This window comes from Megachile rotundata, chromosome 16 (genome assembly GCF_050947335.1).
Source record: "Megachile rotundata isolate GNS110a chromosome 16, iyMegRotu1, whole genome shotgun sequence".
In the NCBI taxonomy this organism is placed as follows: Eukaryota; Metazoa; Arthropoda; class Insecta; order Hymenoptera; family Megachilidae; genus Megachile; species Megachile rotundata.
In genome coordinates this window covers 10,507,687-10,534,837 of record NC_134998.1, presented here as the reverse complement: position 1 = coordinate 10,534,837, position 27,151 = coordinate 10,507,687, and the positions used below count along the sequence as shown (strand labels likewise).

The window sequence follows — 27,151 nt, the reverse complement described above, 5'->3', positions numbered from 1 at the left end:
ATTGTTTGTGTAGCAAACAATAGCACATACAGATTGTTTAAGATGTTATTTTAATATATGTATTGTTAATAAAATAAAAGTGAAACTAATTTTCTTTCCAAACTCTTAAAAAAATTTGAAGTTATACTACAGGATAAATGTACAACTTTGATACATTTGAATTTAAATTCAGTTACTCTTGAAATTCTTATTCAGCATGTGTAATCTTTATGTGCATCTCAATTAGCTGCATATAGCATATTTAACATTAGTCATCTATTAGCACTTCCTCAACTTATCTCATAAATTTTAACTCTGATTCAACACATTTAACAGTATGGTTTCAACAGGTATATTAAATACTTTAAATATTATACAGAAGTAAACTGAATACTTCAAAACCTCAATAATTACTTATGTATAATGGTTACATTTGTGTACAAATGGAGTTCAAATATTATTTCATCTAACCAATGAAAAATTTTATAATTCAAAAACGGATATTATAAGTAAAACGTTTATAAACGTTTTAGAAATGTAACAATATTCACTGCTTGTACTTTATTTTCACACTAACAATAAAATATCCTGACGACTAACACCTGTCAGAACCTCATTTGACTCCAAAATGTAAAATAAACCATGTGAATGAAAAATAAATAAAACTAAATGACAAAGATAGTGGTATTATAGGTACTCATGGATCTTAATCTAAGAAATGTAGTGTATACAAGCTATGGACTTCGTGAAACCTTATATTAAGACACTAATCCCATTATGAAATGATGCCAAGGTTTGACCGTGCCACTGAAATCTAGATTGTAGAAATATGAACCAGTTATTTATTTTTCATTCTTTCCTTTTAATAAATTACAATAAAGTTATGTAAAAATATCTCTTCCAAATATTGAGATTCAACGCAGTACCACTACTTCAATAATTTACAGATATACAAAATCATTTTCAGAGGTACTAAAAAAAGAGTCACAGGTAACTTTGTCTCTTTATTAAATGCCATGTTTTAAATTCCTCCACTTCAATATTTATCTGCATAAACACACTTAGCTTTATTAGTTTTCATTTACATTTGTGAACACTTGCACAGTACAGGTACTGTTATATTACAAAAACAATTCAAAAAACAGAAGTAACAATACAAAACATATTATGTATCTATAACTATCATAATCTATCAAATGTTATTAAAAATAAAGAGAGGAAAAATGTAGAAAGTTTAGGTAAACTAACCGGTAGTAGAAGAAGAGAAGAAAACGGAGAGACAAAAGAAGGAAGAAGATGCAAGCAGCGTCAAAGAGTGCACACGTGAAGTTTTAGGGTGTGTTTTGACTGAACGAGCGAATGCTCATTTTCCCCCACTTTGGTAAAATACAAACGTAGAGCATTCTTTGCAGTTCGATTGTTCATCAAATGCTCGTTTGTCGTTTTCCATTCAATTTAGTTTGACTTGATTCAATTCAATGTACCTAGAACAACTTAAAAATTTTTAATTGTAGAAATACTAAAATTTACCAATTTAGAATTTTAAAAGTAAGAATTTGGCAAATTGGAAATATGGAAATTCAGAACTATAGAAATATGAGATTTTGAAAATTTTCAAGGTAAAAGGTTTCGACTAATTGTATGGAAATTTCAAATTTTCAAATTAGAAAGCACCGACGAAGGCTTAGTTAGCAATCCGATATATCCTAAACGAGCAGGAGCGAGCGAACGCTCTCGCTCCAGTGGAGTCCGGTTCCAGCTCGTCCAGTCAAAACGCACCCTAACAAGTAGTAGTATCATCGTCGTCGTCGACGGTGGCGGCGGCAGCCGTGTCGCTGCGATCCGTCAGAATCGGTCGGTCTAACAGAGCGTAATCTAACCTATATCCGAATCACCGCGGCGCTATTACGTTCTCCGTGCCTCCTCCCCGGCGGGTGGCGGCCGCACCTCCTCCTTCTCGCCGATTTTAATCTCGTTAGCAGACACGTGCGCGCCCCCGCGCCTACAGACCACTATACGACGACCTACGGTGTGTCGGGGCTTCGCCAATCTGGTTTGGTCTAACAGGATTCTCGAGCGACCGAGGGTTGATAAAAGGCTGCGTACCGAGCGGGCGCGGCGCGAATCGCAGGAGGAGTTGCTCCGTTCAAGGTGTGGGCGCTCGTGTGCAGCCAGCGGCGGCAATAACAGCAGACGACCTCGTCATCGTCTTCTATTCTCTCGTTCCCGGTTCGTTGTTTCCGTGTCTACGTTGCCTCGCGATATCGGGTTCGTCGTTTTGCATACGTTCTCCGCGGGCCAGCTCGCGGTGCGTGCGTGTATGTGTGTGTGTGTGCCTGCACACGGTGCATATTCAGTGTGAATCTATCTCGCTGCGTGTACTCTTTCTATATAAAAGAGGTATAGCCCAGAGCGAGAGAGCGAAAAGCGTGTGCGTGCGAGCGAGCGAGAGAGACCGACCGAGCCAAGAAGAAAGAAAGGAAGGGAAGACAGAGGAGCGACAGAGAAAGCGGAAAAGGAGAAAGATACACAGAGACAGAGAGAGAGATAGAGGAGGGGGCGAAAAAGAAAGAGAGCTAAGGAGAGACAGAGAGCATACGAAAGTAGAAGGAGACAGAGCACCGGTGGGTTACCACACCCAACCGCGCCGGGGACCGAGTGAACAAGTGAACGAGCCGTACGAGAGCTCTCTCGCGAGTAGTACGCGGGCACAGCGAGGGACCCAGGGGCCGACGATCGGGATTCGACGGGAGTGCTCGCTCGGAACTCTTCAGATCTCGATCCGAGGAACGGACCTCGCGGAAATTCGCCGCGACGAAGAGGCTCGAGAACGTGTACGCGCGTGTCCCTCCGCGAGTGCGTTTCACGATAGAACGCGGTGTGTGCGTGGAACAGAAACGTCGAAGGAGATCGAAAGGGCTGAACGAGCGTGAACGAGGATCGACGAGAAGAAGAGGAAAAAGGAAAATAAGGAAAGGAAAAGAAGCAAACCAGATAGATAGAGAGACAGAGAGAGGAGGAGAGACAAGCTACCGGCCGAGGTTGGTGCGTGTGCGTACATGTGTTGATGTGTCGCTGGCGTCGTCGAGCCCTGCCAGGAGTGCTCTGTCGTCGCCGCCGCGTGTGCACAAGTCGTCGAGAATTACGGGGAGATCCCGGAGCCGCATCCGTTTAACTCGAATCGTCCACGTTGCGCGTCGTCCTTCTCGTCGTACGTGTACGAGTGTGTCTCGGGTGGTGAACACCGGTGGTTAGAGTGGTGGTGGTGCGAACGGTTGCGGGTGAATTTCGTTGATTCGGCCAGGACCAAGAGGGAAGGGAAAGAAAACAACGCCGAGAGAAGGAAAAAGCCACGAGGACGGCGACGAGACGTCGTCGCTCGTTCCCGGTAGCAAGGTAATAAAGAGGCCCGACGACGATACCGAGCCGTCGAGCCAACTGCCGTCTACGACGACACTCGCCGCACGGCAATCGCTCGCCACTACCGCAAATCGCTCGTTCCCTCTCTCTTTCCCCTCCTCCCTCCTCCCTCCCTTCCTCCTCCCTATCCTTCTCCTCCTCCTCCTCCTCCTCGTCCTTCTTTTCCACCTCTTTCTACTCGTTTTTCTCCTCTCTTCCTCTTCCGTCCGTCAAGGATCCTGCCGTCCTGAGCCATGGCGTGCTGCCTGTCGGAAGAGGCGAAGGAGCAGAAACGAATCAATCAGGAGATCGAGCGGCAACTACGAAAGGACAAGCGAGATGCCAGGCGGGAACTCAAGTTACTACTTTTGGGTGAGTTTTCACGTCATTATGTGTATTGGTTATGTTCGGTGATCGAAAATCGTTTTTCAACAATCGGATTCGTCTCGATCACTGTACGCGAAGTGATGCACGTTTCGTGCGTTCGAGACTTGACCGATCAGAGTAGTGTAGTTGACCCAGTCTAGCCGGCGTGCGCTTGACAGCTCTTAAGTGTAGTCGCTACTACACGATACTCTGTGTTTCTAGCCGGTTGACTATGTATGTATGTACAGTCGGGTGCAATGGTGGCTTTCTTTAGACAAGGAGTGGGGGAAGGTACCTTCGATCTTCACAGACTAAATTGAGGAATTTGGAAACTCTTCAAAGTCTTGTATTGTTCATTCATTTGCAAATTTATACATTACCGAGTTCCCAAATTTCGAAATCCCTTATTTTCGAATCTTGATATCTCGACATTCTACAAATGCATTTAGTCATAAAGAAATGTTCAAATTCCAAAGTTTCTGAATACAAAAATTGCTAAATTCCTAGATTTTAAAATTCTTGTATCCTGAAATTTCTTACTTGCGAATGTATAAGTAGGCAAATATATGAATGAGAAGTCAGTGACTTATGGTGTCCAGTTTCCCCCAAGTCGCCATTTTCCCTAGGGGAAACCGAACCGTGCTCGCCATTTGTAGGTACGCGTGCTGACGATCACGCACGGATTTCTCAAGCTCGACGGCACATAATGACACGGCGAACGTTTTTAGAAAATTGCTAAGATATTAAAAGCCGCGTTATTATTATCGCTGCTTTGTGGCCTGCCGATTGAGCGAATCGATTTTCCTGTACGAGACGATTATCGCCGTTATACGGTTTTTATAACGTTCTCCAGCTCGTGCCGTGGAAATCTTGCAAAGTTTGCAACGCGTTGCGAGAAAAATTCGTTCGAAGTTGAAGAAAATTCATTGTGTGCCTCTGCAACTGTTGATAATCCACGCTATCGGCGAGTAAATGGTTCGAACGATAGACGGCAAAGTCGATTCTAAAATTAGTACAGTTATCGAAAGGTTCATGCTGATCTTACGTGTACGGGGATGACCCACGCAACTGGGCCAACCTATAGGGGATAGAGGTGCTACTATCGATTATCGATACACTATCGATACGTTATTGATACCTGACAATATATCGATAGTATCGTTTAGTCCGATGAGACTCTACTTAGAACATTTAAATTAACATAACCTATTTTCAAGTAAGAATAATTATATTTGTATAACATGTGTTGCAAGGTTAGGTTTTATCCTAGGATAAAATTAGGGTAGATTAAGTAAATTAATTTAGGTTAGGTCAGATTTGGTTAGATCGGTTTAAGTTAAATTAGATTACTGGTAAGTTAGATCAGGTTATTCAGGTCTGCTAGATTAGTGCAGATTAAATTCAGTTAGGTTGGGTCAATACATAATTATTGTGCATGTCATGTTAAATTATATTGTTAGGTACATTGCCTAAAAATGCTTTCAAATGACTTACAACATGATTCTCTTTCGGTCATATATCGGTAAATGGTACGGAAATCGTTAAAGTGGCCACAAATGGTACATGTACCCTAATGTGTAACAGAATCGGTAACGCGAACCATGGTCGTGTTTCAGATCCCTTTGTCGTGACACTTTTTTTTCGCTGGCTTGTTATGCGCATTGTTTCCACAAGACTTTCACGGCTTTGTGATTCACGCAAAATACATGTTCACCTAGCCATTCCGGCGATACGAAACCCGAGCTAAACGTGCTCGAAGCAGTTTTCGAGTTTGCCAGCTCTTTAACCCCGCTTTTCTTCCTCGTCTTACTTGTTTCTTCTTCCCGCTGAACTTTGACGCATCATTTCGTTTGTCGTACTTGTATACACACGCGATAGCTCTTCTCGTTTGGTCCGAGTAAACATGGCTTTATCCAACTACACGTTTCCGCGAGATAATGACCTAAAGTAGTTGGACATTTATCGACGACAGATTTACTATCCCTCATTATTAACATCGTAGATCAGCTCTCTCTTTGCACTTTTTATATTGCAATTTTTTTGTATGTGAATCTGTAAATTATTAACAAGGTTTTATTCCTTTTTTAACAATTAAAGTAAAATATTACAATCATGAAAATTTTTATCCGTTGTAATATTTTACAATGAAAGTATTTTTTTTTTTAAATATATTTGCAAGAGTGATTCGAATATTTTATTAGGCGTTGTAATGAATTCTTTCCGAATGATTTGGTCATATAACGCGTGACGATACGGCGTTTGGTAATTGCACGTGGGGTAATATAACGCGTGCCAGTTGCATGTGTAACAAATTCACACGTGACATTTCCACACGTGACGATATAGCGAATAGAAATTGTACGTGTAGCAATTTCGCGCGGAACAATTGCGCAAACCGTGTAATTATTTGAAGTAATTAAAGTTTCAGAATTTCCAATCTGTTCCTAGTTGAAATCACCAGATTTGAAAACTTGGTAATATTTCCAAATTCGAAAAGTTTCCTTGTTCGTCTGTTTCCGTGTTCCCCTCTCTCTGTCTCGCTATATGGCCACTTTCCAGAGGAATCCCATAACCTTAAACACACGGAAGATCACAAATTTGGCTTGATTTCGAACTTACAGAATGCGTGGAATATCCTGGTGTGATACTCTTATGGTAATACCGGTCCGTCGAAGGTTAAGAACTTAATCGGTGCACGATGAATAGTGTGTTATGGGAGAATGTGACCGAGAAAATTATTCCATGCTCGCTAGGCAACTCACGTCCCCGTGGCCGGAAGAACAGAGTCCGAGTTAATGCCTGAAACTTATTTCTGCGCTTACTCTAAACCCCGAGACTAGAAATACAAACGGTCGTAAGAAAAACCGACCGACATTCCGATCCGCTAAGTAATATGCTTTGTTTACGGAAACCGTCCAACGTTCCTCGCTACTTTCCGTCAAACCCATTTTCGTCCATTACATACCGCATTCGAAATTCGTCGGACTCCATCGCGCTAGAGATCCTCCAATCACGGCCACGACATTACGGTATCGATTTTGATTGGTGCCGCCATTTTTCGGCTAAATCCTTCCCGCGAAATTTGAATTGTTAACTACGCTGTTTTTTTACTAATCGTTGCAGCTACTTTAATTATACATTTTTATAATATTTGGTAGGAATAGAAGGGACTATAAGTTCTATTTCTTTTTAATATTTAATAATTAATATTATATATTAATTTTATGTGTATATGCATGAATTGTATGTAACCTTCAATTATAAATAGTTACATTTCACCCAAATTTTAGATACAATAACTATTTAAATATTCGAATTTAAAATACTTGTAATTTTTGTATTAACTTGCTTCTCTAAAAATGTAAAGAATTTTATAGAAGTGACATTCCAAAAATAAATGGATCCCTTATGAATAATTAATCGTCACGTGTTTCCAAAAATAACAACCGAGCGATTAGAATATGTAATCACCATTCTAAACTGAATTTAATGCGATTTATATTGGTCGAAAGTATGCTTGGCCATCGAGAAACGATTATCAGGAAGAATGTATTAAAGTATTCAGATTATTCTCAAATAATTTTACCTATTTCTTTTCACATAATTGTGTGTCTCCGAAATTTGTAAATTTGAATTGAATTTTTTTCTCATGCAAAAGTAGCTTAATCGAACGTGCCCGCAGATCCGGAAGTACTGACATTGAAGATTGCAGTTGCTTCCGTGTCGTTGTGTATCGCTTATCAATTGTGTGACATTCATTGTAAAGTAGATTAAAAGGTTACGTTTGAGACCTTGATAGGTAAAATCCTAAAATAACTTTTATATGCACAAAAGTACTACTGTCTATAATTTACAATTTGAAGATGTAGAAAATGGTACAAAATGGCGGTTACTGTCATGAATAAATTTTTCAAATCCCGAAATTCCCCAAATCCCAAATTTCCCAAATTCCAAATTTTCCAAATCCCAAAATTCCCAAATTCCAAATTTCCCAAATCCCAAATTTCCCAAATCCCATATTTCCCAAATTCCAAATTTCCCAAATTCCAAATTTCCCAAATCCCAAATATCCCAAATTCCAAATTTCCCAAATCCCAAATTTCCCAAATCCCAAATTTCCCAAATCCCAAATTCCCCAAATCCCAAATTCCCCAAATCCTAAATTCTCCAAATCCCAAATTTCCCAAATTCCAAATTTCCCAAATCCCAAATTCCCCAAATCCCAAATTCCCCAAATCCCAAATTCCCCAAATCCCAAATTCCCCAAATCCCAAATTCCCCAAATCCCAAATTCCCCAAATCCCAAATTCCTCAAATCCCAAATTCCCCAAATCCCAAATTCCCCAAATTCCAAATTTCCCAAATCCTAGAATTTCCAAATCCTAAACCCTCAAATCCCAAAATTCCCCAAATCCCAACAGATCATGTTACTTAAGAGAAAGCTAAGAAAAAATTGTACCTGCATCTGTCCATATTCCAAAGCAGAAAATTCTGAGAAAATATAAAATATACAAAACTTACACTTGTTGAACTTCCATTTCGAATTCAGAGATGTAAAAAGTCAGCAAAATGTCGGTGCACGAACTCCCACAATGCAATTGATTTGAAAAGATGGCGGAAATTTTGAATGTCTCATCAGTGATTTCACAATTCTCTATGTCGAAAGGGAGAATAAAATTTTCTCTGCGTTCACTATTTCCATCTATAAATATTTCTCGGAATCCGTACTTCTCTGACACATTTAAGATATTAAAAACTTCAACCGTTTTTATGTCAGATCATAGTGCAGTTTTTACGGCTTCCAGCAAAGTCTGCATCAAGTTCAAGGTTTCAAGCTGCGCCGCCATTTTGCATCATTTTTTATATCTCTGGGTTGTAGACAAAGAATTAAGTTACATTTTTTCACGACTCGTAGATGAAGTTGACAGATAAAGGAAGAGGTAGAATTCCTTCTACGCCTTCTAATATTTTTTAAGTAAACAATATTTTTAATTATTTATTCGAGTGTGTTAAATATTTTTAAGATTCCAACACCCTGAATTGATGATCAAGAATAAAGTGGAATCCTCGAGTGATCAAATTTCGTTAATCGAATTTGCGCAGATCGATTGTCGAATAAATAAAAATGTTGATACGAAATTCTTTTTTTACTTTCTCAGCGCATGACGGCACGATTATGCGTGCTGGAAATTTAATCGTCTTCTATTCTGCATCTGTTGCTTGATTTACAACATTATTACGCAACCGGTAGAAGTTGCAAATTTTGCATGTAATTTGAACGCAGGCATGTTCATAAGTAATTCGTTAATTAATTCTGCCAGCTTTTTTCGTCCTCGAAATCTTTTATGTAATTCTATCAAATTTTAGTGTGCGTTTAATGGATTTAAATTTAGCGAACCATGTTACATGTAGGAGAGGAAGATTTTTAGTTTGGTTGAGAATATTCGTGTCGGTCAAGTTATGCCGCTTTTTGATCGACATTGTTGAATTCTTCTTCCGATGATCTTAATCTTTTTTCTTCTTTCGACGAAATTAATTTTAGCACGCTGGCTGCCAGCAACGAGGGCAACGTGGGCACCGGAAATGTTCGTGCATTTCTTTCGACACTCGTTAACGAACTTTCATTCAATATTATGGGTACTGAATTCACGAATTTATGCTGGATTCCCAAATTTCTCGAATTCCAAAATTTCCAAATTCTGAACTTTCAAATCCCAAATTTCTCAAATTCCAAATTTCCCAAATTCCAAATTTCCCAAATTCCAAATTTCCCAAATTCCAAATTTCCCAAATTCCAAATTTCTCAAATTCCAAATTTCTCAAATTCCAAATTTCCCAAATTCCAGAATTTCTAAATCCCAAAATTTCCAAATCCCAAAATTCCCCAAATCCCAAATTTCCCAAATCTCAAATTTCCCAAATCCCAAATTTCCCAAATTCCAAATTTCCCAAATTCCAGAATTTCCAAATCCCAAAATTTCCAAATCCCAAAATTCCCCAAATCCCAAATTTCCCAAATCCCAAATTTCCCAAATCCCAAATTTCCCAAATCCCAAATTTCCCAAATCCCAAATTTCCCAAATCCCAAATATCCCAAATCCCAGAATTCCCAAATCCTAAACCCTCAAATCTCAAAATTCCCCAAGTCCCAGAATTCCCAAATTTCCAAATTTCCAAATTCCAAAATTCCCCAAATCCCAAAATTCTCAAAATCCCCCAAATCCCAAAATTCCCAAAGTCCCAAAATTCCTCAAATCCCAGAATTCCCAAATTTCAAAATTTCCAAATCCCAAAAGTCCCAAAAATCCCCCAAATCCCAAAATTCTCCAAATTAAATATTTCTCAACTCTCAAGTTCCCAAATCACCGCATCAAGAATTCGAAATTCGTGGCTCGATAAATAAATGAATTTTGTGGTTCTTGAACTAATGTACCGTTCTTGAACTCATCGCATCGATTCAATAGTAAATCGCGCGAAGTCGATCAACCATTACATCACACTCGTGACAATAGCATTGTCATCGGTTACGGTCAATGTTATAATACATCCAATTCAAAGCAACTCGTCAACTTGACCATTTAACTTCGTTTAAAAACAAGCAAGAGCCATCGTTTGACCATTCGTTTGTTATTTACCATTGAAACTGATAATCGTCAGTAAACCACATACGTTTGATACGTGTACTACGTGTGTACTAACGATGATTCAACCGTGTTTAAACTGTTGCGATAATGTTATCGCTTGCCATGAAAATAGTGACAGTTCGTTATTTCGCCATGAAATTTTAGAAATTCTAAGATGTTTCGTGAATACTGCAGCTTATATTATATTCATTTTTGGGGAATTAATTGTTTATTATTGTAAGTTAGTTTCGTATGTGTTGTATATGATCACTCGTTATATATTGCCACTCGACATTTATTGCCACTCGACATATATTGCCACTCGACATATATTGCCACTCGCCATATATTGCCACTTGCCATATATTGCCACTCGCTATATATTGCCACTCGACATATATTGCCACTTGCCATATATTGCCACTCGACATATATTGCCACTTGCCATATATTGCCACTCGCCATATATCGCCACTCGCCATATATCGCCACTCGCCATATATCGCCACTCGACATATATTGCCACTTGCCATATATTGCCACTCGACATATATTGCCACTTGCCATATATTGCCACTCGCCATATATCGCCACTCGCCATATATCGCCACTCGCCATATATCGCCACTCGCCATATATCGCCACTCGACATATATTGCCACTCGCCATATATCGCCACTTACCACATATTGCCACTTGCCATATATCGCCACTCGATATATATTGCCACTTGCCATATATTGCCACTCGCCATATATTGCCACTCGCCATATATCGCCACACGTTTCAATTTGATACGTGTTACATTGCTACGCGTTATATTTCAGTACTTATTATATTGCCACGTGCTGTATACCCTCACTCGCTATATATTGCCACTCGTCATATATTTCCATATGTGCATTTCTCTACGCATTAAATTACTACATATTGCATTGTTATACATCGCATCAAAAGATTCAATTGCTTTAGCGACAAAGCTTCAACTATCAAACCTCTCTCTATATTGCCATATAGTCAGATTTGTCGCCACAGCAGTGTAACGTGAATCTTTTCTGTAGTTCACTTGTTAATGTCCTCTGAATATGTTTTTTATAAATCGCATATATGTTTTAGTTTATTGCATATCTAATTATATCGCTGCATTTGAATAAATTCTCTAAATACAAAATGCAGCATATCTCAAAACGGAATACAGATTCGTTGGCTCCGTTTATGGGAACAATTCAGTGTCTTTATTTATCCATACAATTTTTATTTGCTTTTAAAATCAAACATTTGCAATTGTCATAATTGTGCATTCAGAATCGTCCCACAAGTTTACCTTTTGAACCTTTTTATTTTGCTTTATTGAAAAGTGCTCTAACAAAAATTCGCCATTCAAAAAATTCTATCCTGAAACAGTTAACTTCCTGCTACACGTCACGAGAAGAGTTGCAGAAATTCCGGTGAAAAAAGTTTGCTTCCGTTTTGTTGTCACGGACGTTAGATAATTGTTCAACGCTTGAAAAACAATCACAGCTTTTCGCTATCCCGTGAGAAGTCATCTCGTGGCGTGCGAACGGTGTGGCAATAATTTTGTGACTCACTGTATCCGGAGGCGATGGTGCTGCGGCTGGGACGGGAAAAGCGCTTCTGGTTTCCACGTTGGCATCTATCGACCCACCCCCAGTGCCGGGGGTGGCGAGGGCGACGGTGGTGCTTCCACCGCCCTGGAAACCTTCCGCACACCGTGAGTTACGGCTCTTGATACCCGCCTAGCCAAGAGTACACCCTCTAATCGCACTCCCGAAATGGTCAACGAGGTTAGGTGGAACGCCATTTTTCACGCACTTCGCCGCCAAATTTAATTTGCAAATTACAAGCTTCTATTAACTTTTGAAATATTTCATTATTAATAATAACTTTTCTTTCTATCTTCTTACAATTTTACCTTACAATAAACCTTACAATTTAATATAATTTCAGACTTTTTACTTTTAAATTATAGATAGACGTATAAAGAGTAACAAGTGTGTGATTTATTTACGTATGTATTATTTGTTATATTTATTTTTATTTGCTGCAAGAATATGTATAAAAATATGTTAGACATTATTGATATAAAATAATAAAACTTCAGAATTTATTGTTCATAACTTATATGTGCAAGTTGGAATGCAACGTTATTTAAAAATTGAATTTCGCGGCTTTTACCGAAAAATGGCGGCACCCCAGACACCATCTATGTAACCAAGGATCAATGGCCGATAGTCTGACCTGTTCCTCGCCGCATGGTGTGGCTGATCATTGCTGTAACATTTCTTACTATATGGCAACAAAAGATTGTTGATAGTCATTGGCAGATTGTATTACAAGCATGAGTAACTTGTACAGCGTAAAAATTCGATAGCCCGGATATGTTATTTACAATACGGGTAATTTGGATGTCCATCTAATTGAAATCCCGTTCATGTTCATACGGGTACAAACCCGCGGATGTAACGTTCAAATTATACGTAAATTATAGTCCTAGTTTCGATAGGGAGAGCCTAGGTTGCAACAACCTTGTCTAATATTTTATACTTTGTCATACACTTTTACATTTATCTTACACTCACTTTTAGACTCATTTTCTGCAGTTTGGACGTAGGTCAAAAAGCCGCGGGTCATGTCATGACCTCTTGTCAGAAGTAGGGTTAAAAAAGTTATAACCGTACACGAAAATGGCTACTCCTACGGTAAAAGTCTATAGAACCTTTCTTGTAAAGAATTTCCTGATCTACAAATTTCCTAATAACCACTTCTGTCCTAAAACTGAGAATAAGGGAGATATTCACGAAAGTCTTCTGTGAAGTCATGACCTCTCGTCAGAAGTAGGGCTAAAAAACTTATAACCGTACACCAAAATGGCTACTCCTACGGTAAAAGTCTATAGAACCTTTCTTGTAGAGAATTTCCTGATCTACAAATTTCCTAATAACCACTTCTGTCCTGAAACTGAGAATAAGGGAGATATTCACGAAAGTCTTACCTGAAGTCATAGTAAACTGAAGTATAGTGGATTTGAATATCCTTGAAATGTAAGGGAAGCACGTGATCTTCATGACTGACCATGAAGAGCGTCTGGTACGCAACATGGTCATCGTACCGTCAACGTGGCTGCCCCCTCTTCGTGTCCATCCTCCGAAAGAAAGTGAATAACCGAATGAAAGTGAAAGTGAATAAGTGAATAAGGGGAATGGACACGAGGAGGGGAAACTACAGTGACGATACGACGTCGGGACAGTACGATTGTATATATGTAAATGAACCCTTATCGACCATATTTGACAGTACCGTTTGAAATAATCATTCCTTCTTCGGTGCATGTAAATTACTCTCTTCCACCTACCATTTTTGATGCTGTTATAGTCTCTTGCATCTACCATTTTTGATACTATTAATTGTGGTATTTAGTATTCTTCTGATATTCTTGTGATATTTAGGTATCTTAGTTAGTGGCTGTTAGTTATTGGAGCATCTAAGGCTATTGACTTCAAGAGGGTTGCAGGTTACATTCTTTTTATACTGTACAAAATTAATCTTGTTAACTTTTTTATTTTTGTACCATCATTCTACATTTGCTGATTTAGATCATCTGTGTATTTGATACTTTTACTGATATTTTTATATTTGTAGGGATGTTCCTGTTCTGTTCCTAAATTTCTAACTCCCCATCAGTACTAAAAAATATTACAAACATCTGTTAGATTTAAAAATGTATAGATTGTGTCCATATCCTAAGAGGAGCCTCGTACACTGATCAGAATAGTGATGGAAAAAGAGTGAAGGCGGCAAATGTGAACAAGCAAGCTAGCTATACGAGCAAACAAGTTAATGAATGAACGAAGTTGTGGGCGGGGCAGCGAGGTTCTTCCGTCGTACTTACTTTCTGTGTCCCCATTCGACCCTTGCCGCTTCTTTCCGTGGTAAGTCGTTCAGCGCCGGCATTCTCCACGTAATCGAATTTGAGGAGAAACCAGTCGAGAGGAAAAGCAAGGAAAAATCGCTACGTAGGCTTCCAGTACCTGTGGAGTCTACAGGTAGACCGTAGGCTGCTACTGGGCTAGGGTTCCCTAGGTAGACTTGGGCTGAGGACTTGGTGGAGGCGTTCCATTACTCGGAATTATACTCTGACAGAAATTGTCAAGTTCACATTCATTAATTTTTAACTTGACAACTTGGAAATTAGACAAATACATAATTAGAAAATTTAGGCTAATTGACAATAAACAAATTTAAACAAATTGACAATAAACGAATTTAAAGAAGTTGACAAACAAGTTTAAACAAATTGACAGTAAAGAATAGACAATTAGAAAGTCGATAATTTACAAATTCAAAAATTTCAACATCCATATAAAGCTTCATGTTAATTCCTGTGGAGATGCAAATATCCCTAGCTAATTCCTGCTACGTCCCTCTGCAGTTTCATTTCCCTCCCCGTAATAATCTCAGTTTCCGCGTGGTTAATGAGATACGTGCCTAAATAAACCTCTTAAAATGATCCACGCCTGCCATTCACGCCGCCATACAAATTGCCCTTCCCGGAGCGTTACGTTGTGCATACTGTAACATGAGGGCGTGTTAACAGAGATTCGTCTTTTCTCAAGGACGCGTACAAAAGACGGAACAGCGCTACCGTACAAAAGAGAGCACACCGATGGATATATGTGTTTGCACATGTATATTTGTGTATAAGTATCCGAAAGGGAGACGAGAGGAAATTCGTGTGTGGCTGTAGTGGTAAGATAGCACACAGTAGTGCTGGCTGGCCGTTCGCTCGTTTTCATTCATGATTTCACGAGGGCGACGTTGGCGCCGTATCCCCTCTCCTCCGCATTCCCCTTCCCCTCTTTCGAGCTAGCGCGCGCAAGCGGGTGCCCGTTCGTGTGTACCACCTGCGCATCCTCTTTTGTCATCGCTCCATCTTTTAGCCGTGTTTCGTTGCCGGTGCTACTATACCGTATTAACGCTACTATATCGCCGTTCGACGTACACGCAATTCGCGTATTGTCAATGCACGACGGCGGAGAAAGGATTTTGGGAAGATGGCGGTATCGGCTTAGGGAAATGGCGACGAAGGGGAGCTCAAGGGAGATGGTCTTAAAGTAGGCGAAATCACGTGGTTCTATGGGAAGTTTGCAGATTTGGAAATTTGGGGATTTTGGGAATTTGAATGTCTGGGTGTTTGGACTACTGGGGTATGGGGTTTTGGATCTAGGGAATTTGGATATTTGGAGAGTGGAATCTTGAAATTTTGGAACTAAGGAGTTTGGACACTCGAAGAGTGGAATCTAGAAATGTTGGAACTAGGGAATTTGGGCACTCGAAGAGTGGAATCTTGAAATTTTGGAACAAGAGAATTTGGACACTGGGAGAGTGGAATCTTGAAATTTTGGAACTAGGGAATTTGGACACTCGGAGAGTGGAATCTTGAAATTTTGGAACTAGGGAGTTTGGACACTGGGAGAGTGGAATCTTGAAATTTTGGAACTAGGGAGTTTGGACACTGGGAGAGTGGAATCTTGAGATTTTGGAACTAGGGAATTTGGACACTCGGAGAGTGGAATCTTGAAATTTTGGAACTAGGGAATTTCAACATTCGGAGAGTGGAATCTTGAAATTTTTTGAATCTAGGGAATTTGAACACTCGAAGAGTGGAATCTTGAAATGTTGGAACTAGGGAATTGGAAAACTTAGCAATTTATATCACTCCACTAAGTTATAGAAGCAATGCAAGCGTTAAAACTTGAAGAATATTTAGCATACCAAGAATGAATCTTTCAATAATCTACTTTTAGAGATAGAGCTATCGATTATTAATAAATAATCGATATCTTATTCATACTTAACCCTTTGCACGTTTTATATAATACCGTAATTATAGATTTTCTTTTATATGAAAAAAAGAAAAGCTACGTATTGAAAACCATTTTCTATACATTACTAGTTTTATGCCATCAAATTGTGTTAAGCGTATAGGTTTTGAAATCGATCATTATTTACTATAAGTGGCTAGTCTATAAATATGTATATATATAAGGGTGTGTTATATACATGTATGCACTATGTATATTTTTTTCTATCCTAGTTCTTCGTTCTAATATTTTATTACTGTACAATTTTCATATCATTCGATTACTCCGTTATAAAATAATTTTGTGGAAGAAAAAATTCGAATAATTCTTAATCGTCCTTAATGCGACCTGCATATCACTGACGTGTCGGAAAAATTTTCGTACGTGACACACGTTCGGCACGTTTGACGTAAGTTCGTGACCGATGTTCTATTATAATCGTTCCTCTCCGGAATTCCGTAATTCCTGATTTAACGAAAGAAACGTTCGGACAATTTGTAAGCGACGAGTAATTCCATGGATTATCAAATTGATTATGTGACGAGCGAGACTCGTTGCGGAAAAAATTAATTTGCACACTTCCGAGCGTATGATCCGATAAGGGTCGAATTAATCGGCTTGCAACCTATTTAATGTCGGTGTTATTATTAGCGAGAAAGAAGGAAAGAAATTGTATTAGTTGGGACGGGGGATACTCGGTTATAAACGCATTATTATTATATACTCGATTAATTTGTTTCTTACTAGATTATGCTAGTTTCAATTCCTTTTTTCTCGAACTGTACGTCTCTAGATTTCGAAGACCACAAATTTTTATACAATCTCGCGTTATATCGCCGCGCGTTGGAAATTCTCGCGTTATATCATCATGCGTTGGATATCCTTGCGTTATATCGCCACGTGTTGGATATCCTTGCGTTATATCGCCACGCGTTGGAAATCCTCGCGTTATATCGCCACGTGTTGGAAATCCTCGCGTTATATCACCACGCGTTGGAAATTCTCGCGTTCTATCACCACGCGTTGGATATCCTCGCGTTATATCGCCACGCGTTGGAAATCCTCGCGTTATATTGCCACGTGTTGGAAATCCTCGCGTTATATTGCCACGTGTTGGAAATCCTCGCGTTATATCGCAATATGCTGGTATCCTCGCGTTATATCACCATATGTCATATCATATGTTACTATCCTCACATTATATCACTACGTAAAGAAACTCTCGAATTATATTGCCATAAATTTTATATTCACACACAGCGTAACTATATGCTGCAATTTCTCGAGTTATATCGCCACAAGTTATACATTAATGGGTTTTATCGCCATGCGTAGTATAACCACGCATTATATTACTCATAATATTACCACACGTTATATCACCATGCATTGTGTATTCAAGCGTTATATCGTCACGCGTTGGATCCGTTTCCCTTTCTGAACAAATAGAAACATTCGGTCGCGTTTCGAAGTGTTAATTACCTACGCTGCTAATTCGCGCTGCTGGCAACGAAGCAGTTAACAACGAGTTACAGCTGCAAATGAATAATTAAATTCACGTATTAATTACCGAACGTTCCTTGTTATACGAGCATCGCGTTTTATTAATTGACAATTTCGGTGCGACCAAAACACGAGAATATTCGTATTCGGTGTTACTGTTCATATAGAGGTGGACTCTTTTTATTTTCGAACGAGTTTTGGGTATAGTTTCTGCTAGGATATAACGAGATTGTAAATTTTGTTTCGATGCATTACGTCTTCTTATAAGACGTAGTAAACGACACGGTAAATAACGATGGTGTTAATTATGGTTGTAGGTACTGGTGAATCCGGCAAATCCACCTTCATCAAACAGATGAGAATCATCCACGGTTCCGGATACTCGGACGACGACAAGAGGGGGTTCATCAAACTCGTCTATCAAAACATTTTCATGGCCATGCAGTCCATGATCCGAGCCATGGACCTCCTCAAGATCCAGTACGGAGACTCTTCGAATATAGTAAGTACTTTAATCTTGTTTTATCATCGAACGTGCTAATCTAATGCTTTTTTTTCAATCGTAGGAAAAGGCAGAACTCGTGCGGAGCGTGGATTTCGAAACGGTTACAACGTTCGAGAGTCCATACGTAGAAGCAATCAAGGATTTGTGGGCAGACGCCGGGATCCAAGAGTGTTACGATCGCAGGCGAGAATATCAGCTCACAGATTCCGCTAAATAGTAAGTTACGGTGATGTATGGAATGGATAAGCACTATAGACTTCCATAGGGAAAATGGCGATGGAAAAGCAAGACGTCATTTTTCTGCCGGAACTCTACAGTGCACCGCACTGCACACTGGAAAGCATGATGCACGTGTCTAGGGAAAATGGTGTTGGGAATTCCACCATTTATTTTAATTGATCTAATGAAATAAATTTTAACTTTGAACTTTTATCAAGTGTGTTTCATCTGAAATACATGGTGGAATATTAATCAAAGGACAGAGACGAATAACGAGTAAGGCCTCCACGCCATTTTCTCTAGGGAAGTCATCCATGCTCACCGGTGTTAACTTATATTTCTTTTACATCAATTCCAATATGGTCCCTGATATAAACTCCCATACTGTTGATCCTTTGCACTCGAAAGATGTATTCATTCAATACTGAAATAAACATTTTCCTTCTCATGTGTTTCTCTCTACTATTGGTTTGCGGGATCTGAAAATTAAAAAATGAAAAATAAATGTTAATATGTAAATTTCGAATGCAAAGTGTTCACACGGTCTGAAGTTTCAGTCACACACACTCATCATACTTTTTGCGTAGCTTCGTTTTTGGGAACGTGCTGTGCTTCCTCTTGCGTATCAGGTATTGAGAATATGATGTTTCAGTTACTTAATGGAGATAGATCGAGTCGCGGCACCAGACTACCTCCCCACAGAACAGGACATTCTTCGCGTGAGAGTGCCCACTACCGGTATAATTGAATATCCTTTTGACTTGGAAGAGATCCGATTTAGGTACGTCTCCGTCGTTGCAAAGAAAGGAAGAAGCTGCCTGTGCCTGTGATCTACTTACATCGGATTCTTTCTGCATCGTGTCTGCATACTCTGTTATTCACCAACTTCACCAACTCCGTGCATGAAACTCGTCACTCCATCTTTCTCTTTGTCTTCCTTTGCTGCCTTTTTGCTACTGTTGCGTGTCATAACTGGAAAACCATAAAACTATTTAATTCTCACAAATGTACAACTGACTCTTTATATTGCCGTTCATAAGATGGCTTTATTATCTATGTCCATGGGAATAATAAGGAGAGTCTACTGTATCATAAAGATTGATTTTCTTAAAACATACTATTCATCTTCCATGTGATGTATCTACAACAATCTACTACAAAATGTAACTATGTGATTTGAAACTAGGAAAGTTTTAATTGGTTTCATAGTTATGAAATGCACATTCCATTGAACCTTTCGCTTTCAGACTAAATAGTTCTCTTTTTTTATTGGGAGTTTTCATTCTGTCCAAAGGTGAGTTACTATCGCCACGAGAGCAAATCAATGGAACAACAGAATCAATGAACCTTTAATTATCGAAAATTCTTCCAGACAGAGGCCGACGCTCATGTGTGAACTCTGTTTCACTATATTTACCATTGCCCCCTCTCCTGTTAATCGCTTATAATACATGCATGGCATGCACACTACCAGAATGTGGCTTTGTTTGTTTTGCAGTTATCTTAGTGATCTAGAACGTATCGAAAAGCCCGACTTCCTTCCTACCGAACAAGACATTCTTCGGGCTCGAGCTCCCACAACTGGCATTATAGAATATCCGTTTGATTTGGACTCCATCATATTTAGGTACTAACACACTTATTACTTCAACTTAGTTCTACTGTTAGTGATCAGTAGTTACCTTACTACTAACTTGGAGTAATTGATTAAAGATACTAAAGTACTTACATATTTATTTACTAGATTTTTTATTTATTAACTAGAATTTTGTTTACGGGGGGTGCCAGGTTCTGCAGCTTTATTACAAGTATTGCCTAGCGTTGCTCAATTCTCTTTTCTTTCATTTAATTACTAATTAGGCCATCATAGTGTTCTTTATTTATACTTGGCATGATTCAATCGTATACTCTCTTGAACATTATTATATGCGGGTATTAAGAAATATTTTTGAAAATACATTTGCTACTTATAACGTGAGGTTTTGTTGTATTTTCCTATCATTTTTTCCCCTTCAAATGTATACTCTTCTTTTGCTTGGAGTAGCTTTTTGCTTGCATGTTCCCCATGCAATTATAGTTACAAGTATTGTAGATACTTTACTAAATTAAACAGTAACTATTTCAGTAGTTTAAATGCTAATATGTGAGATAGTAGTAGAAATTATTTGTAAATTGCATTTGGTAATTGTAAGTTGTTTATTGGTGCGTAGAAAAGTGTTTTGACATATTGCTATGTACTAAACAATATACTTTACAGGATGGTAGATGTTGGTGGACAGAGATCAGAAAGAAGAAAGTGGATTCACTGTTTCGAAAATGTTACTTCTATAATCTTCTTAGTAGCCTTAAGTGAATACGATCAAATTTTGTTTGAGTCGGAAAACGAGGTAAATATCAACATGATATTAATGCTTTTTTATTATAGATTAAATGGTATTAACAATTGCTATTATTAATTTTCAGAATCGAATGGAAGAAAGTAAGGCACTGTTCAAAACAATCATCACATATCCTTGGTTTCAACACTCCTCTGTCATTCTGTTCCTAAATAAAAAAGATCTGCTTGAAGAGAAGATTATGTATTCCCATCTTGTTGACTATTTCCCTGAATATGATGGTGAGTACATTATAATACCACATTTACTTTCATGATTAATGAAGATGACACTGTATTAGTATTATAAATTAATTGAATTTGCAAGTTAACAGTCTTCAAAGTGATTGTAGTTATCAGAAGATATTTATGTCTTTTTATCAGATAATTGAGGTGCATTCTGACTCCTAATATAAAAGTATCAATGATTGTTTAGGGGATCAAGTTTTCTATTTATTTTGTATTGTTTTGTTGGAGTATATTATTCGTTTTATTATTAGTAAATGAATAAGTTTTATGGTATAGGCCCTAAACAGCAAGATGTACCGGCCAGGGAATTCATCTTAAAGGTGTATCTTAGTACGAATCCTGATCCTGACCGCATGTGCTACTCTCACTTCACGTGTGCGACAGGTCTGTTTAAGTACAACACATCCTGGCAGAGATATCATAGATGTTTTGTAGAAAATTTTCCAGTAAAAACTTGACCCAGTAATTATGACTTGAGAAGTTGTAATTGCTTTCTTAAAGCTTAACCCTTCCCCTACTATAGAAACAGTTGAAGGAATTGATGGGGTATAGGGGTGATACCATTGTTCAGTGTATATAAAACTCTATAATATAATCTATGATAAGTTTGTGCAACTTAAGCTTCGCTTAGTTGAGGAGAAAGTATAGCAGATGGGATATCACTTCACTCATTTATACTTATCCTTAATTAAAAGAAGTCTAACTTGCACTCGAGCAGGTTTGGTTTTTGTTTGAAACCAAAAAACTAAGTATGAAGAAGGCTTAGCTTGAAAAGTAGAACAGAGTTGTAGAATATACAATAATTAGTTTGATTCAGGATAATACTGTGGATTTACAGTTGTGAATCAATTTGTTAGATATAGCCAGATCTTTTTAGTTTACTCAGAACCATGCTATCACGTTCAAAATATATGCACCGTAATCTAATAAAATGTATCATGCTTATATAAGGTATTTATTTGATTGGTAAAGCTTTATTTAAAGGTTTCTTTGAGAGTTAATAGAATCTAATTCGATAATACGTCCTTCAACATCTATTGGATTTAGATAACAAGGATAGTATTGATTGGATAAAACAGATGAGAAGGAATTTTTTTTCTTTTGTTTCTTAAATAATGTAAGAACATATCTTTGTAGGTAACTGTACAGTATAACTGGCATACAAATTAATCAAATCCTAAAATAATGTCCCACTGACAATTTATAATTGTTATAAAGAAACACTTATTGTATGCGCTTTTGAGTGAGTATGCATTAAGGTAATGTCAATTCATATGCTTGCTTTGTATATTTCACAGGCCCACAAAGAAATGCCTCGACTGCTAGAGAATTCATTTTAAGGATGTTTGTCGACTTGAATCCAGACTCTGAGAAGATCATTTATTCACATTTTACGTGTGCCACAGGTAGATTGCCAGTATTTGATGCTAATGTGCACTTTATTTTTGCTTTTCTAATATTATGTATATGTTGTATAAAGTAATCTGCATGTTGCCTGTATTTCCCAGCTAAAGGTGTGTAACTTTTATGATACTCATTATAGAAAAATCAATTAATAGAATGTTTGAAACTTGTAAATAATTATGTACATACATTCTAATGTGTTGATTTTTCATGGTCGACATGAATTATTTTTTTACACTTATATGTGGTTTACCATTGCATGCTGCGTTTATGGGATTATTCATCAGATACGGAAAATATCAAGCTTGTATTCTGTGCTGTCAAAGATACGATCATGCAAAGTGCACTTAAGGAATTCAATCTTGCCTAATATGATTCTGGACAATGTTTGGAATTTATATATGTGATCTTTGTGTATAACGTTACATGCATTGTATTCTTTTTTGTTGCAAGCTTACACATATTTTTATAACACCATTGTTTATGTTTAATCAAACAGTAAAACTGAATTAGCTTATTTCCTGTGCAAATATTAAGACTGCCAATCTTTTTTCCCCTATGTAATCTTACTCATACATAATCATTTCTAATGAAACCATTTGTCATGATCAGAGAAAAGTAAAGGGGAAAAATGCAAGCAACAGTTGTTTAATTTCACTAACATTATCAATCTAATGAAATAGTTTTATTAGTTCAATTAATGTTGTTTGGAAGGAGTACTGCATCATTATAGTCTGCACAAAGTTTCAATGCATGGATAATACAAACCATATTTGTTTGCAATACAGTTTGATGTTACTCCACAATTTTTGAATCTCTAAATTTGATCAAACTGTGACTTTGCTCTGCTTAGGAAACTTTTAACAATATATTCTTTTACCAATAGATCTGTTTGATTTATTTTGTTTAATAAAGCACAGTTAAAAATATGAACAAATAGTATAATATTTCACATTTGTGCGGGTATGGAACTTACATATCTCCTTCTCCAAGGACATCTGATATTTCAGCAAAATTACAAATAATTTGAACTAATTGCCTTGCATAGAATTTCTTTTCCTTTTATACAGATTTTATAAAATCTCTGCAATTAATTGTAACTTGTATCACTTTAATAATTACAAAGATAAGTAAAATTGTCATCAGTTTATGTGCTTTAGTTACTCAATGTAAATATGCTGTTATACAACTGATTCTTTTAATGATTCTTATAAAATAAACTACATTGCATTATATGTTGTTGTTGTCAATTTTACACAAAGAACTTGCATGTTGCATGTGTTCAATTCATTCTGATTCTGTTATTAAGGGTAAGTGTGTTCTTTTAATAAGATTACTAACATATGCTTGTGCACTTATTATGTGTAGTGCTATTGATTAATATGATGTTAAAATATGCTTTTCATTTTACAGATACCGAAAACATCAGATTTGTATTTGCAGCAGTGAAAGACACCATTCTCCAGTCTAACTTAAAAGAGTACAATTTGGTTTAGACGACAATATATAACACTCAAGATGGATTTAACAATTTTTCTTATACCCTGACCAAGGTATTAGTGTGGACACTGTCAAGTTACAAATGGAGAAGAGATGAGATAAAGGCGGAAAGTAAACAGTAATTTTGTGGTGCCATCAGCGTAACGTTCGCTGCTCCATTACAAGTGTACCAACTGATTAGTAAAATTTTATGACGGAGGTAACAGCGATGAACAAATATGGACCTAAATCTGAGCGTTATACGTTCTTTCCTAACCTTTTCACTGTCAATACCAACAAATTGATTTAGTTTCGTACTCTATTTGTTGAATTTGTTACCTTTTTATAGATTAGTTTAGTCAATCATGCCTGGCTGACTGCGTAATCATCTGATTTTTATATAACAAAATACCACGATGCAACATATAAATAAACGTATAAGATAGAGTGCAGCCATGCCATACAAATGTCTGTCCAAGTGTTTATCTCAAATTGAGAGATCTCAGCAAGAAACTAAAGATGAAGAAGGACAAACGCTTTTTAATCACAAAGTAGTCAGTGACACAAGTGAGAGCAATTCTAGTGCCATTTACTAGTGTGGTGTTTTTATTGCAATCCTTTCTTAGATGCAAAAGCCAAAGTGTTTTTTTATCTGTGCCAGAAGCGAATAAAAGTTTTTTCTGCATGCGACTCAAATTCATAATTCATCGTAAAGATATTGTTATAAATTAAATATAAACTGAAACATAGGGTAGCGCCAGAAAGAAAATGGGGGAGGGGGGAGGAGGGAGGGGGGTGCAACATGAAATCAGCGAAGAAGAGAAGTTTATCACCCTTCGATATCAATAACCTTTTAGGAAACATCCGTTTGATGGGACATTTAGGTAATTAGGAGACGTGAGGTGGCAGAATTTCTTCTGTTACCGATTGTCCTCGTAAGCTGTGCACAGAATGGCGAGGACTGCGATTTCATGCCATACAATCATAATTTTCCTGATTACGATTAAGAACAGCACAAACCCTTTTTAATCGTAAACGGTGGCTTTTGTTTCATCCAGTCCTCGCTTGTTGGCACAGCATCGTGTTGCAAGGGACATGTATGTTCCTGGCCCGCATTGTATCCACATTAACAGTGTACGTATGTATGAACTGCTCACTGCCTGCGCTCGCTCATGCCGGCTAGCGCGCTGCCCAACTGCTCGTATTCCCTAACGTCTATCGTTTCTACCACCTTTTGATGTTCTATCGAGCGAGAACGTTTACAGGAAGGTGGTACAAACTGCACCGTATGGATCGAGGGAATACTTGCACTATAAACTCTTTACGGTGTTAGACAGATTGATAAATGTAGAGTGCGACGTTTGGACTTGTACAACCTAAACGTCCAACTCTGATCTTGCTGACACTGCACGCACACTGGGCAGCATGTGTCATACCTACTGTGGTTGAAACACTGACTTTATATGAAAGAAAAAAAATATATAAATACATTGGATAAAATATAATATTAAGAGATAATAACAAATAATATTGAATAATAATAATAATAATAAATAATAATAATAATATTAGTAATAATAACGATAAAAATAATAATAATATTAAAAATTAATATTAATATTGCTTGGTTTCCAGTGGGAGTGTGTGCGTGAGATTCAAGCGAACGACTGATAGCGAAGGAGAAGAAATAAATATGTAACTGGAAGTGCAAAAACGGTGGTAATGAAAAAAAAAAAAAGAATGGTAGCGCGCGTGTCTGTGTGTGCGTGTGAGTGTGTATGCGTGTAAGAATGTTAATGTGCGATGCGTGTGCAGCGTGTGTGAAACATTTTAATAGAAGATAGAAAATTGGTTGAGACAAACAGGCTTTCTTTCGCCTGAATCGAAAAAAAAACGAGCGAATGACGCGCAAATTTGTGGCTATAGTTCATTTGTAAACCATTTTTTGTCAAAAGTATACACTTTTCTGAAAGCATAATATGTTGGGTATTCTTTTTGTGTGTATAATATGTAAACACCTACCAAGCCCAAAATGAAATCAATGTTTCTAACTTATTTATAATAAATAATACACATTAATGATAAAAATAAACACAGTTTGTGACAGTAACATTGGTGCATCCTACAACATTCACCTCGTAAGTTCACCTCTGAATATGTTAATGATCTCTCACTTCAGACACTAATCCTTAATCCTATTTTCTATCATCTCTTACAAAACCATGTTTAATTAAGTTACCTTTTGCTTTCACCTTGAAAAAATTATGTTCATATATTTCTATTGTAATTTTATATTAATTTATTGTTGATATACTACAAATCAACTGATTCAAATCTTCTCTTTTACAGCATTAACTAAATTCTGCCTTATGCGAGCAGCTATGTTTCCTCTACTTTTTCTTTGTACCTTGTTTCATTACATACCACACACAAGGATATTACATGTATGCATAAGTACAATAAATAAATATATTTCTAATAAAAAAAGGAGTTTGTATGAATTTTATTGAGCGAGCGAGCCGAAGACAAGCGAACGAATAATCACCGAAAAACTGATCCTAAAAAGTGAGGGTCAGAACACGCATATAAGGAAAATAAAAAAAATGAATATTTTGGCACTTTGACGACGTAGTATGGTTCCTGAGGCATTTAGAAACAAATTTCTATTAGGGTTTGATGTGTTTTGATGTCTAATAAAGCCAGGAAATGAATTTTTGTCGAATTCGGTCGAAAACGGTACAGGTGGCGCCATCTAGCGGCGAGCGGCGGAACTACGAAAAAATAAAATCTCGATTTTCTCGAAAACTAGGGACATTTCCGAAATTCTGAGAGATACAAATTGTTCCTTATCGCCTACGGAATCGAACGAATGTAATTATAGCCTGCTAGGACAATTATTAAGGAAAATAGAAAAATAACCCATTTCATGGACTAAAAAATTGGCGTCCATCTAGCGGCGAAAGTTGGAACTACAAAAATAGAAAATCTCGATTTTCTCGAAAACTAGGGACTTTTCCGAAATTCTGAGATATACAAATTGTTCCTTGTCGCCTACGGAATCGAACGAATGTGATTATAGCCTGCTAGGACAATTATTAAGGAAAATAGAAAAAAAGCCCATTTCATGGACTAAAAAATTGGCGTCCATCTAGCGGTGAAAGTTGGAACT

At 37.6% G+C, this 27,151-nt stretch overlaps 1 protein-coding gene and 1 long non-coding RNA gene across 9 annotated transcripts; one reads left to right on the top strand and one right to left on the bottom strand.

Annotated features, from left to right (window-relative positions):
- Window positions 1–1,877: 1,877 nt before the first annotated feature.
- On the top strand, window positions 1,878–26,092 carry Galphaq (G protein alpha q subunit). Of its 8 annotated transcripts, XR_013041024.1 has the most exons (10): window positions 1,884–3,750; window positions 18,070–18,254; window positions 18,319–18,473; window positions 19,975–20,103; window positions 20,734–20,863; window positions 20,940–21,093; window positions 21,376–21,483; window positions 22,398–22,505; window positions 23,917–24,202; window positions 24,332–26,092. XR_013041024.1 is itself a non-coding variant. In XM_076541365.1 (9 exons), exons 1-9 carry the CDS (start codon window positions 3,633–3,635, stop codon window positions 23,997–23,999), a joined length of 1,191 nt encoding a protein of 396 aa, XP_076397480.1. In that variant the 5' UTR covers window positions 1,878–3,632; the 3' UTR covers window positions 24,000–26,092. The 8 variants fall into 8 exon arrangements, 5 of the variants coding, with proteins under 5 accessions (XP_076397480.1, XP_003702524.1, XP_076397477.1 ...); XM_076541365.1 differs by lacking the exon at window positions 21,376–21,483 and adding an exon at window positions 19,129–19,257 and having other exon boundaries at window positions 1,878–3,750; window positions 23,917–26,092; XR_013041025.1 differs by lacking the exon at window positions 22,398–22,505 and adding an exon at window positions 22,791–23,813 and having other exon boundaries at window positions 23,917–26,092.
- Window positions 5,171–6,795, bottom strand: LOC105662288 (uncharacterized). Its single transcript, XR_013041027.1, has 3 exons — window positions 6,407–6,795; window positions 6,141–6,317; window positions 5,171–5,796 (listed from the first exon to the last, which is right to left on the bottom strand). It is a non-coding gene; the product is annotated as an uncharacterized LOC105662288 (long non-coding RNA).
- Window positions 26,093–27,151: the final 1,059 nt, after the last annotated feature.